General features: G+C 36.5%; 1 protein-coding gene across 8 annotated transcripts in view; it reads left to right on the top strand.

Annotated features, from left to right (window-relative positions):
* Positions 1-5,219: 5,219 nt before the first annotated feature.
* rapgef1b (Rap guanine nucleotide exchange factor (GEF) 1b) overlaps positions 5,220-13,260 on the top strand; it is a 62,674-nt gene continuing 54,633 nt past the window's right edge. For 2 of the 8 annotated variants that reach the window (XM_055179968.2, XM_055179972.2), the window contains exon 1: positions 10,991-11,173. In XM_055179968.2, the coding sequence (XP_055035943.2) occupies positions 11,095-11,173 (79 nt within the window). In that variant the 5' untranslated portion in view covers positions 10,991-11,094. Of the gene's footprint in view, positions 5,491-10,986; positions 11,174-13,260 lie in introns of those variants that run through there. The other 6 variants (XM_055179970.2, XM_055179969.2, XM_073871544.1 and 3 more) reach the window with 6 other exon arrangements.

Consider the following 13,260-nt stretch of genomic DNA (forward strand, 5'->3'; position numbering starts at 1 on the left):
GCTTGGGTTTAGGGTTAGAACAACTTTTTGTTATATAAAAATGACATCCTAACCCGAATCCCAACTCTAACCCCAACTCCAAGCGACCATGGCTTAAATATGGACAAAAACATGGAGAAACCTGTATATTAAATAACCTCATTAAGCAAATCTAAAATCTAACCCTAAACCCAAGCGAAAATGGTTTAAAATCAAAAAATATAAAAAATAAAACAGAAAAAAATAGTATAAAGTTAAACCAATACTTAAAGGCGGAGTCCATGATGTTTGAAAGCCAATGTTGATATTTGAAATCACCTAAGCAAACACGCCCCTACCCCAATAGAATCTGGACCTTTTGTTGATAGACCCGCCCCACACATACGCAACCCGGTATTTGATTTTTTTTGATTGGCTATAAGTGTGTTTTGGTAGTCGGCCCGTCTCCTTTTCCAACGCGTTTTTCAAACATCGTGGACTCCGCCTTTAAAGTGACATAACGCAAACACCAAAGTTAACCCTAAACCGAAGCGACAATGGTAAGAAAATATGAAAAAGCAGTTGAGTAACCAATCCGTGAGAATGAGACGGAAACTGAAATTCGTCCTATACGATCACAAAAAAACACGGAGATTCGTGACAATATCACAAAAAAAGAATCAAAAAGTTACGTGACTATATCACAAAATTTTGTGAGACTGGGTAGCTTACAAGAGGAACCCCTCCACGTCGCAAAAATAAAACTCATCAGATTTACGTGATTTAGACAAGTCATCACACCAAGGTCAGAAAATACGGAAATCCGTATTTATACGGAAAAATCAAATCCCTGTGGCAGCAAAAACTTCAACCAGGCGCTTTCTGTAGCTGTGGATCAAACCTGTCATCTTGAGGAGGAATTTTAGCTCATTCTTCTCCCGTCATTCTTTAGCTCTGTCATATTCCTTTGACGTGTCATGTGTATGGCCCTCTTTAAGTCAATCCATAGCATCTCTATTGGTAGGGGCGGAGTGGGACCAAAAAATCTACCAGGAAATTTCGTATACTACCGGCTCTCCGTGATAAAAAAAAGGTCTCGTATTTGTCGTAAGACTAGGGTAATACAAATCGTATTAAAAACAAAAATTTTCATTATAATAATAAAATCATTAAATCATGGCTAATATTTCCAAAATGAGTAACTATACAAAATGATACCTGTTTGAAAGATGTCAATCAGCTACTTATTACATAAGAAAGTGAGGCCAGAGATAAAGTGCTCATAAACGGTAGTAATATGGAATAATGCGCGCGTCTTTGAATAACTGTAAGAATTTTTCCTTTAAATATCATTTTTGTCATATAAAGTTCTGAGAGATAACAATATTTTATTAATAATGTTATTGGTGATTATAATATGGAAATCACATAGTAGGAAATATAGCCTATAATGTGATACTGCAAAGTTACCCTTCTAATTTTTATTTATGATATAGCCATATGAAAATAAACCTTTGCAAATGTGCTGATTTGATCCGTTCATGTCCTGACCACCAGGCTAGACATTTTAAAGGGACACTTCACCCATTTGCATTAAGCGGTGTATAGTTAGAAACCCAGTCATGTTTTTGAATGGTCGTGCATCATTCCCTCTGTTTCCCCTGAGACGGGAGAAATATGGATTTCAGTCTTGCACTTCCTTCTTTCAATGATGTAAAAATCATCATTTTGCATCATTGAAAGAAGGAAGTGCAATATCTTTGTAGAGGGGGTGAGACTACAAACACTTCTTTTCTCACTCAAATAGGCACCAAATTCGAAATGTATGTTACATTTCGACTACAAATATGATCCACTTTTAATAAAGATTAATGTTTCTATGGGTGAAATGCTCCTTTAAACATCCTTAATCCACACTTAGTCTATGAAATAGTCTATCCGCTTGATGGATCCATCCGACAGCACGTAGCCTACTGTAGTAAACAGGCATTCGGCGGCTTTTTACATCAAAGGCCGACCGCTATGCCATTTGGGGAGGGGCCGTTCACTGATCCCCCATATTTAAAAAATCCTAGACATGGTTGGACCTGCCAAACAGGTTGAGCACTTTTATACTGTGTTGAGCAAAGAGGCTGCACAGTTTGACCAATGTGCCAGGTTGTGTGTGTTTGTGTGTGTTGGCACACTTGAATGATCTTTCTATTTCTAGCACAAGTTATTGAGCCGGTTAGAGGCATGACCTTTCACCCTCTTTACTCTCGCTCCTCTGACTGTGGACATACATGTTTACATCAGTCCTTATGTCATCATGCTGAAGGTCAGAATGGCAGTCCTTTCTCTACAATATGTTCATCCGTTTCTTTCAGTGTTTTTCATTCATTTGTATGTTTGTAATCTAAGACCTCACAGTCATGACAGTACAGTAGATGCAGCAGCTCCACCCTTCACAGTGACCTCCAGACCGCTCAAGGTGAATGAAACCATTCCTGTTGTGATGCTCTCAGTTACAGACCTGAGTAAACGCTGCTGTCCAGATATTGACATGAACCATAAACATTTTGATTTTTGATTGTTTAGGCAAACTCTTTTCAAAACTACACAGTCAGCAAGAGAAGATTGAATTTAGCTTTTCTCAGCTGAATACAGTGTAATCCTGTTAAAGACTTCAGACATGTATAATCATTTTAAGACTTGCACATTCGAAACAAATATATGAAGCAGACTTACAGCTCAATAAATCATTACAGATACCAAAGAAATTATGAATAATTGCTTTGAATGATTCAACTTTTTCTTATATATATATGCAAGATATTTTGGTTTGTTTTGTATAATTTGGAGTTATGCTTCGTTTTTTTAAACAGTAAAAGTTTACTTTGCTTGCGTGTTGCATGACAAGTTAAAAATAATACAAGTTTAATTGATTTGCCAAGATATTGCATGCATTACAGTATTTCTGAGATCGAGCACCATCTAGCGGTGTACACAGTTACTGCAGCGATCCTTTCCTTCTTTACACCCAAAGTTACTCTTTGATCATATAGGGGCGGTTTCCCGCACGGAGATTATCTTAAACCAGGACTAGGTCTTAGTTTAATTAGGAAATACAACTAGTTTTAACAAACATGCCTTACTAAAAACATTACTTGGGTGCATTTTGAGGCAAAACAAAGGGCACTGATGTATTATGTCAGTGTTTAGTTTGGACAGCTCTTACATTTATTTTAGTCTAGTCTAATCTAATCCCTGTCTGGGAAACCACCCCGAAATACTTTAAAGTAGTATTGGGCAAATATTTATCGCGATTAATCGCATACAAAATAAATGTGTGGTTTTTGCATAATATATGAGTGTGTGCTATTATGTACATATAAATACACACACATTCATGAATGTATTTAAGAAACATTTACATATATATATATATATATATATATATATATATATATATATATATATATATATATATATATATATATATATATATAAACAAAAAATGGACATATAAATAAAAATGTTCTTAAATGTATATATGTATGTGTGTGTGTGTTTAAATATACATAATAATTACACACAAATGCACTTTTATTTTGTATGTGATTAATCCCAATACCCAATTTATAAAAAAACTGAACCAAAAAAATTATTTACTAATTTTAAAGTCTCTGTATGTTTTGAGAATCGTTCTGAATCTGATCTCCAACAAAATTCCTTCACAAAAATGCAATTATTTCAGCTTTTTGCTAAAAAAAAATATTTTTAAAGAAAAATACCCATATCTTTCATTTGATATATTTGTATGTTTATATATTTTTAGAAGAAAATTTTCAAGGAAGGCGTTTTGTGAAACTTTTGTGAAAATGACAAAAAAACTGGTGGGCAACAATGAGTTAAATGTAGCTGTTTGTTGAAATTTGCATTTCAGTTTGAATGTTAAAATGTTTTAATGCACAAATATTTGTAGCACTTTATAAACAGAGTTAGAGTTTAGGGTGACTTGAATTAAAGATTTCAAAACCTTTTGATCAGAATGCATGTAAGTGTATGAAATTAGATGTGGATAAATATTTAACTCTACCAAGATATTCAATTTCTTAATAAGGAAAAATCATTTCATTATTTTTTAATGATATATTTGACTGAATAATAAATAAAAAGCAGCAGCCACTCCTTCCATAAAGCCTCTCTTTAAAGCATATTTAGGTGAAATCTTAAGAAATTGTATGATAAAATGACGAAAACATTTATCCAAATTCTAGACAAAGGGTGACCACACTGAAGATGATAAAGAAGCTTTGATTTATTTGTAATTTTTTGTCACAACATTAAAATAAAAAAGGAGTGTTATTTCAAAGTTTTAATGAGTAAACTATTCACTATTATGGTAAAATGTAAATATATATATATATATATATATATATATATATATATATATATATATATATATATATATATATATATATATATATACATTTTAAGTAAGAGGCACTATGAATATTTTAATGTTACTGTGTGGAAAGTGGAATAATGTTTTCGTAATTTCATAATTTCACCACTAGATGGCAGCCGATGTTCACTCTACAATCCAGCTATGACTTTTTGTTTTATAATTCTAAACGTACATATTTTAATCAAAGCAATATTACATTTAAATATATAATATATGAGTGGCGATATATAAGTTTTAATTGCGTTGTATAGCTTTAATGTGACACATCTGAGATCTCTCTATAACCAGAGCTTATAAAACTTAATGGCTAGGAATTTTTGTAAATCATATTCATCTCTACTATGTTAAAAAAATGAATTGTATTTTAACTTTAATCACGGTTGAGTGCCTTTGCATAAACATACCTATTGTGCAATGCACAAAACGTTTGTTTCACTTTAAAGTAGCCCAGATTCGTGCATATAAATATATAAAAAATGTCCCATCATAAGCATGTTATTAACCAAACGTTTGCCCAACAATGAGGAACATTTGTGTAAACGCAGTTATGAATATCACCTACAATGAAAACAATAATGGGTTTCAACATTATAATAAAACTCATTTACTGGTTTCAAATCTTCGTCATGAAAATTCACTGGATGGATATACACCATTTAAACTTTCGTAACTTTATTAGATACGAAATGTTACCAGACAAGATTAAAATTGAAGAAGTTAGCGGTTTTCCACCAGGTCCATTTGACTGCACGTTCTGATTCCAGCCAGTGGGTGTCGCTGTGTCGCATGACGATCCCAATGGATCCAGTGGACGGGATCGCGCTGTTGTGGCAGTCAGATACACACACGCGCGCGCACACCAGCAAAAGCTTTCACTGTCTGTCCAGCGTGTTCGTGTGAACGGATTGTTGCGCTTTTCCCTGGATCTAGAAAACCACACGGGCTCGATACATCACAATGCGTGGCTGAGGAGAACCATTCAGGATTCTGGTTTAAAATTCCCCGTTTTCCTCCCTTGACCGCGCAAACTGAGGATCCGGCCAGCGCGGCGATCATGTCGGGGAAAATAGAAAGCAAGCACGGTAAGCGTTCACCGGCCCTTCCCGTAACTTACATCTGTAAGCCGAATTGCATTTAACTTTAACGAGATCCGCTCTGTTTCCAACAAATACATGTTTAGGGATGCATTGCATGCATTGGGTTTTCATCTTTCACTTGGCCCAGAAAGAGAGAGACAGAGAGAGAGAGGGAGTGAAATAAATCAGTGCCCGTTAGCACACGCTAGCGCGAGGCAGGACGGGACATTTAAACGGGACCTTCTCGGTTTCACACAAACACAAAGAGATGTTTCTGTTTTCTGTCTGTCTTATTAAACACGCATTTATCTATACGTGCACGTGAATGCGACTCATACACACCTCGTATCCTCCTGCTGTTGTCAATCATGATCAGACAGGACTCAGATTCAATGCTGTGCTGTTATGCATGACTTTACTACATCTGTTTTTTGTATCAGGCCAGGACTGTTGGTTGGCTGTTTGAAGAAGATTGACAGCACTTATAGGTGTTTAACATGTGCCAACATCATTAAGTTGAATTTTAACATGACTGACTTAAAGCTATTTAAAGAGTTAATACTTCTGTAAAGTATGACACTTGTTAGATTTAATGGAGATATACGTGACGAAGCTGTCTTAAAAAGTGATGCTAAATAGTGTAGATATCAATTCCGTGGTGTAGAAATTGATAGAAATATATATGCTTTATGTATGTTGTATTTAGATTTAAATACCTCTGCTGTGTGAAGAAAGTGTGTAGTAATGTTGTGTATGTTTAAGAAAATGCATCACATGCCACAAGTGTGTTTGTGTTTCGTTTACTAAAGTAGATATTTGTCCTGCTTTGCAAACTATGTTTATGTTATGAAAGAGTTGTTTTTCCACATGTGGCACATCCTCAGTAATATGACAACACAAACTGGACGCTCTCGAGTATTAGATGTGTGTTTATGTGCGAGTTAAATCCATAAAGTTAAACTGTGTAAGAGATGTCTGGTTGTAAACTAACAGAGAGCAACAGGAGGTTTCTTTCGGCAGTGGGGCGGAAACTCAATCCCCCGGTCATCTCACCCAAAGCAGCTGTCCCGTACGCCCGATCGGGTCAGGGTTTAGGGTGAGGCTCCAGGGCAAGCTTTGTTGTTTAGTATAACTGTTATATAAATATCTTTAGGTTGATAGCTGTTACTAAGGATGTGTGATATTTCTGTGACTGTGATTTTTTTTAAAGTTTATTTTAAACCAATCAAGTTTATTTCTCTTTTAACGTTGGCCATAACACTAACTGAAAAACATTTTGTTATTAGCCAAAACGTTGACATCGCCACATCTGCTTTCTTGTGTATTGGAATTCCCGTGCGCGGGAAGGTAAGGAATTCTTATCCTGAGGCGTTTCTCACCTCAACATTCCTTTGTGGCTCACTTGAAAGGCTCATTTGTCTGATGTTGGTGCATTTTGAACGTGTCTGAGCTTTATAAATCATGCCAGCGCGCTTCCTGGAGAACTGACCTAATCTGAAGTCGTCCTGTAGTCGTGGAGGTTCTCTGCACTTTTCTCATTCTTTGCATGCTTCTTTCAGGTCTGTGTTGTGTCCTGTCTTGTATCGACCTGCAGGGTGTGTGTGTGTGCGGGGCGAGTGTATTCTGGGGCAGAGCACAGTTAACTCGCCGTCTATAACAGTAACAGGACGGACTGTGCAGAACTGTGCCTGTGCTGATGTAATGCTTAGCATCAACATGTTTCTTTGTCACCGTGGATACGCTGGTGATGTCATAGTGACACTGTCATTGATACAGAAACAATATAACATGTCAGCCTGCTATGATCTCTCTCTCTCACAATTCATAGTATTTGCCTGTATTATAGAGAAATAAATATAAATTGTTTAGAAATTCTTTCTCTCTCTCTCTCTCTCTCTCTCTCTCTCTCTCTCTCTCTCCCCGTGTTGTTAAACAAAACCAGGAAACTTATACGACCTCTCTCAACTTCCTTACAACAATGAGAAAATTAATTATTAGGTGGAAAATTAGTGTGTGAGAAATCTTGTGTGTGTCTTATGCTTTCAGACCCTACAGTTGCGTTGGTGGACAGTATGACCAAAATCATTTCCCACAGTACGAGTCATTAAATATCACACTTATGGTTAAAATTGCGTTATTAATAGGAGGGCTGTAAAATTCCAAAACAATCAGAATATTGCATCACAATACGCATCTACGCATCACATGGTTTGCAATAACTGAATGATTTTAATACTTCAAAATATTAAGTTGTAGGTTGATGCAGATAGCAACGAGACAGAAAGAATGTAAGACATGCTAGGGTTGTCAAACGATTAATCGCATACAAAATAAAAGTTTGTGTTGAATAATATATGTGTGTGTCCTGTGTGTAATTATTATGTGTATAAATATATAATATACACACAAATACATGTATACATTTAAGAAAAAAATTATTTATTTATTTATGTATATATAATGTACAATTTATAATGTTATAAAATTTATAAAAATATAAATAAAAAAAATATATATATGTAAATGTTTCTCAAATACATAGATGAATGTCTATTTATATATAGACCCCTTCAAGGTTTGTAAACATTGAATGACTATCGGGTGCGCGCGCAGCACAGGGTCGAACTGTTCATACCATCCAGGCTTTATAATTTAATCTAACAGGGCTGAAAAATGATGACTTACCTGAAATGAAGTGAGCGCTACAAACACAAGCCTCTTTGATATTTGCATTGTCCCAGTCTGGACGTTAATTGCTTGCAGCCGCAGATGTTGTATTTTTTTGTTTTTGAGATTCTGCATGAATCGCGAAAACTTAACGGAAGACCTGGTGCGATTTTCACAGCCCACGACGTAAGTAGGAATTTTTAACAATACCGAATAATACGCAACTCAATCTGCTGTAATGACTTTTCTGACCCCGACATGCGCAGTGGGAACCGCCTGTGACGTGAACCGTGAAGGGGTCTATAAGGCTGTTCAAAAATATTGATACAGCTAACTATCATGCTACTTTTTCCCACGACAGTGTATCGGTATTTCAATCTGTACTGTCGATATAAAAAAAAAATCTGTGTGCGTTAAACAACCTCCTCGGCCGCTGCTGTAGTTGTCGCTGTCCAGTTGTCTGTTATATATGGCCAATGTCTCAGCGGGAGTGAAAAAATGGCAGAAAATTAAAAAACACCTGCAGCTTTCGTGTGGACACACTTTGGCGTAAAAAAAACAGCTCTATTTTTTTACATTTTTGATAAAAGAAAGAAAAAGTATTGCAATGTATCGCAACATGCAACATATTGTATTGTATCATGATACATTGTATTTAAAAAGATAATGAATTTTCCTTAACCTCCTAAGACCTGGTGTGTCCAGATACGTCAGGGTTTCCCGCAGCACTTTGCAGTTCGGGCGGCCCACCTAAGCTGGGGAACCCTACCCCCTTAACAAAAAAATCAGCCAATGGAATTACACGACCGAGCAAGAATTTTAAGTTTTAAGAAGTTGTGTTTCTTAAGACAAACGCAAATTCCAGCCAATCACATTACAGAGCTGAGAAGCATTCCAACCAATTAAATGAAAGAAGGCAGGAGTTTATGTTCACTATGTTTGAGCATTTGTATAGTGCTTTACAAATGAATGCATATTGTTTCAAAGCTATTTTACAGAAAATGCGTCCTTAGATTAAAAAATACAGATATTTACCGTAGCAAACTACTGCGAACTACTTAACTTTAGGTGAATTTTGCCAAAGAAGCAACATCCCCCCGGGGTGGCGGCAAACCCTACCACCTCAACTAACTCATTTTCTGCGGGAAACCCTGTACGTGGACATCACATTTTTTGTTGTTTGCACCATAATACTTAATTCTGTGTAACTGAAACCAGTTGTACACAAATGTGGACAATTGCACTGCTTCATGTTCAAAGAAAAGTATTTGGTTGTTATATTTATTGGTTCTTCATAACCCCAAATAGCTGGAAGAAATCTAAAATGCAATCCAAACCAAAGCTCGGGTCTTAGGAGGTTAAAATACAGTGCAGCCCTTTTGAATATTAAGTATATATCTGATCAGACATTTATACCATCACGTTTTATACCAATATACTGTCCAGCCTGACGTCATAAACATTAGACAAACCTAAAGTTGAAAGTGTGATGACTGCTGTGGAAATCACATGGGTGTTGCGTTTAGTGTTGTATCTGAGAAATAATGTTAAGCACTTGTCACAATCCCAAAGTAATGTGTCATTTATTCAGTGGGTGTGTAGAGGAGTTCTTGTGGTTTCATGTGAATTCCTGGAAACAAAAGTATTTATGTATTTGTACATAAATATGTGTTGCATGTAGTGTGTTTGTGTGTATTATGAATAGTTGTTTTGGTATTCAGATCCCTGACAACAGATGTGTTGGTATGTATGTAACAAAAACTAAAGTTAAGATCTGCTGAAAAAGCTAGATTTACACCGTAATGATGTGCATTTACACAAATCCGCCAAGACTGTGCCAGGCCGCCAGTAGATGGCGATGTTACTTCGTAAAGAAATGCTACACGTCCGCCCACATGCGCATTGTTTTACAGAGCGATAAATTCAATGAAGATGAAAAAACATTGAGCAGTTTTGTTAAGACGGCCTTCCATTTCGTTCTTGTTGTATTTAGCTGTGATACGCTGTAGACTTTGTTTTCCCAGCTTACAGTGCAAAACTAAAATAAAACTTTTGTCTCGACAGGCTCTGGTTTTTCTGATTGGTTGAACTGGAGTGTGGTGTGCTGTGATTGGCCGCTGTGTATATTTTGGCTCCTGATTGGCCAGAAAAGTATTTCGAGTAGTTTCTGACCACTTGTTTCTTTCTCCCTAAACTGTAATTTGGGGTTTTGTAGAAATAAGTGCAGTAGACGACCAGGATAAAAACCTAGCCGTGCTATCCTGAGCTTTGGTAATTAGATGCTACTTTAACTCTGTGCGTGTGTGCAGAACTGTGCTTGTACACACATCGAGGTTTACTGAACTCAAACTGGACTGGGCTTGATGGATGTCACATGGACGGCAGAGATTTTCCTTAAGCATTATCTGATCCCTGCCGCTATTTTACTCATTTATCGATTATTTCCAATGCCTTTTTCCAAATCTGTGTAGTCGTGCGTACAGCGTTCCATGCCGTAGGCTGTATCGATCATTTTCTCACGTGTCTGGACGTTTTTCAACCGTGTGCTGTGCATTAGATCATTGTCGGATCTCTCCACGCTTCCTTTTGGAATCTGGATGTTTTGGCATTCCAGCATAATCCGGCACTCACGGATCGCTGATACGATGGATGGATGTCGGAAGTTTTCTGTTGGAGTTTATTTGTAGAATGGTCCTTTGGATTTAATGAATCGTGTGAGTCAAGTCATGAGATTTGAGTCGAGGGTGACTAACTGTGATGTCTTTGGTCCTGGATGCTTATTTTTGACTTCTGTCAATAAGCTGGAGGAGGTTTTACAGCAGACTTCTGCGTTTCTCTGTTGACTGAAGTAAATGTGTTGATTTGGAGGTTCGTGTTTATGGCTGGGATGAGGTTGGTTGATGTCTGTTTCAGGGTCTAAAATAGTTTATAATAAGCTTCTACATGGGGAACAGCAGCCGGAGAACCCAATGTCTTCTAGAAGAGACAGAGGACTTTAATACAGAGGAACCAGAAGAGACGGGTGAGAATGAGCTCTGATAGTCTCTGAGAGTATTTAAATGATCAATGTCACAGCAAAGCTCCTTTTGATAGTATTTGGACTTTGTTAGATAACATCAGTGTTATGTAATATACAGGCGGGGTGAACTTTGAATTTTGTAGTTTTATATTCACAGTTTAGTAGTTTTATAAGTGTTAAGTTGCTCTTTGAGCTTTCTTTTCATTGCAGTAATAAAGTCTGTTTAAAGACCCTCTCTCATGTAAATTTACACAGTAGTTGTGGCTCTGTTGTGGGTTTACTTTGGTTTAAATGGCATCTGAAGTAAAGCTGCATTTTGGATAAAAATGTTCTTCATTAATCCGTCTATTTACGCTGTTGGTTTGGATTAGTATTGGGCGATTTATATCTTGAGATTTTACAGCCTTTTTATGGCATTTGATTAAATTTGCCAAGTAGATTGAAAAATAAAAATAATCTGCACAGGAAAGTTTCCAGAAGTAAGCACGACCCAATCCAATCTGTAATGTCTCATTGGTCTCTAAGTTAGAAATAGCCTTAGGTGCTGATGTGACGTTAAAAGTAAGATAAATATCTCGTCCGGTCTTATCTTGACATCTTACCAACTTGGATGGTTTTGGAGGCATCTTATGGAGCTAGTACCTGAACATCAGTTGAGGTTACAAGCGAGACATACTGATACTAAAATGTAGGTCGGCACATTAATGATAAAAATACAATTATATATATTGTAATCGTAATTGCGATTATTTGGAATGGGACGGTGTGAACATTTCATATCATGGTTATGGTGACCAAAGTTATCAATATTATCATGGTTTTGTTAAAATGAGATGGAAATGTTCAAAAAGAACGATACACACACTGGAAAACATTTGAACAAGTTTTATTTTTGAAAATCACAATTTAATATTTTATGTCCCTGAAATTATTTGGTAAAAAATAAATAAATCTGTCTAATAAGTTTACCGTGAATGGATACAATGTATTATCCATTAAATGCCTTCTTGTGCAAAAAACTATGTTGCATGTGCGCGCCTGCGTCAAACTGATTCTGGCTGGACAGGATTTACAGCGAATTTTTTAAATCACGGTAATCAAACACAGTTGTAATGATAATTAAATTTTAAACGATAATACTAACCGTCAGGACATTTTATCGTGGTTAATCGTGAAAACGGTAATCGTCCCATCCCTAGCGATTATTAAAGGTGTCATAGAATGTAAAACTGTATTTAGGCATAAATTAATAATAAGAGTTGTGATGACATATCGTGAGCCTTAAAAACAATTGTTTCCTCCTTGTGAACCTCGTGCATGCAAAAGATCGCTGGAAAACAGACCAATCTCAACATAACACCAACTGTGAGGTTACAGTTGAGATGTGCGCCCCAAACATTAAATTACACATTAAATTAAGTACAATGTTGTTACAATGCTAAAAACAAACTTGCGACTGCTGAGTTAGCACTCAGTCCCTCCAGAAAAACGTGATTATGCACACAATCAAGTCCGCATATTTATGCAGCGGACGCATTTTTTTTTAAATACACCGCACTTTCGCCGCATAAATTGCAGATGCAGGGCTTGCATGATTTCATAATCCCCGCATTTTCGTAGCAAAAAGTCACATATATCTTAGCAGAAAGCTGAAAAATGTTGCATTTACTTCACACAAGCACAGCGTCCCCTGTTGCCATGGGAACACTATGAAGTGACATAATTACGCGACGTGAACATCAACAAAAAGCTGCAAAAGCTGCAAACTGTTTTTGCCTGTTCTCGCAGTTTTTGCAAGTTCCCGCAATTTTTCCAAGTTCCCGCAATTAAAATTGCATAAATATCCTGCATATTTTATTGCATTTTTTAAGAAAACGTGCCGCAAGATCAAGGATTTTTGCCCGCAACAATCACAAAAATATGCCAGTTAATGCTATGTTAACGTTTAGCCTGAAGTTCTACTATTGATGTTACAGTAGGGATGCATGGTAATTTGCATGCGATATCATGCGCATCGCATAAGTAAAGCCGGTTCCTTGATTAGTAGTAAATTGCCATCACCTGCTATTCAGATGGAGCGGCACACAAAG

This window comes from Misgurnus anguillicaudatus, chromosome 9 (assembly GCF_027580225.2).
Source record: "Misgurnus anguillicaudatus chromosome 9, ASM2758022v2, whole genome shotgun sequence".
Lineage (NCBI taxonomy): Eukaryota > Metazoa > Chordata > Actinopteri > Cypriniformes > Cobitidae > Misgurnus > Misgurnus anguillicaudatus.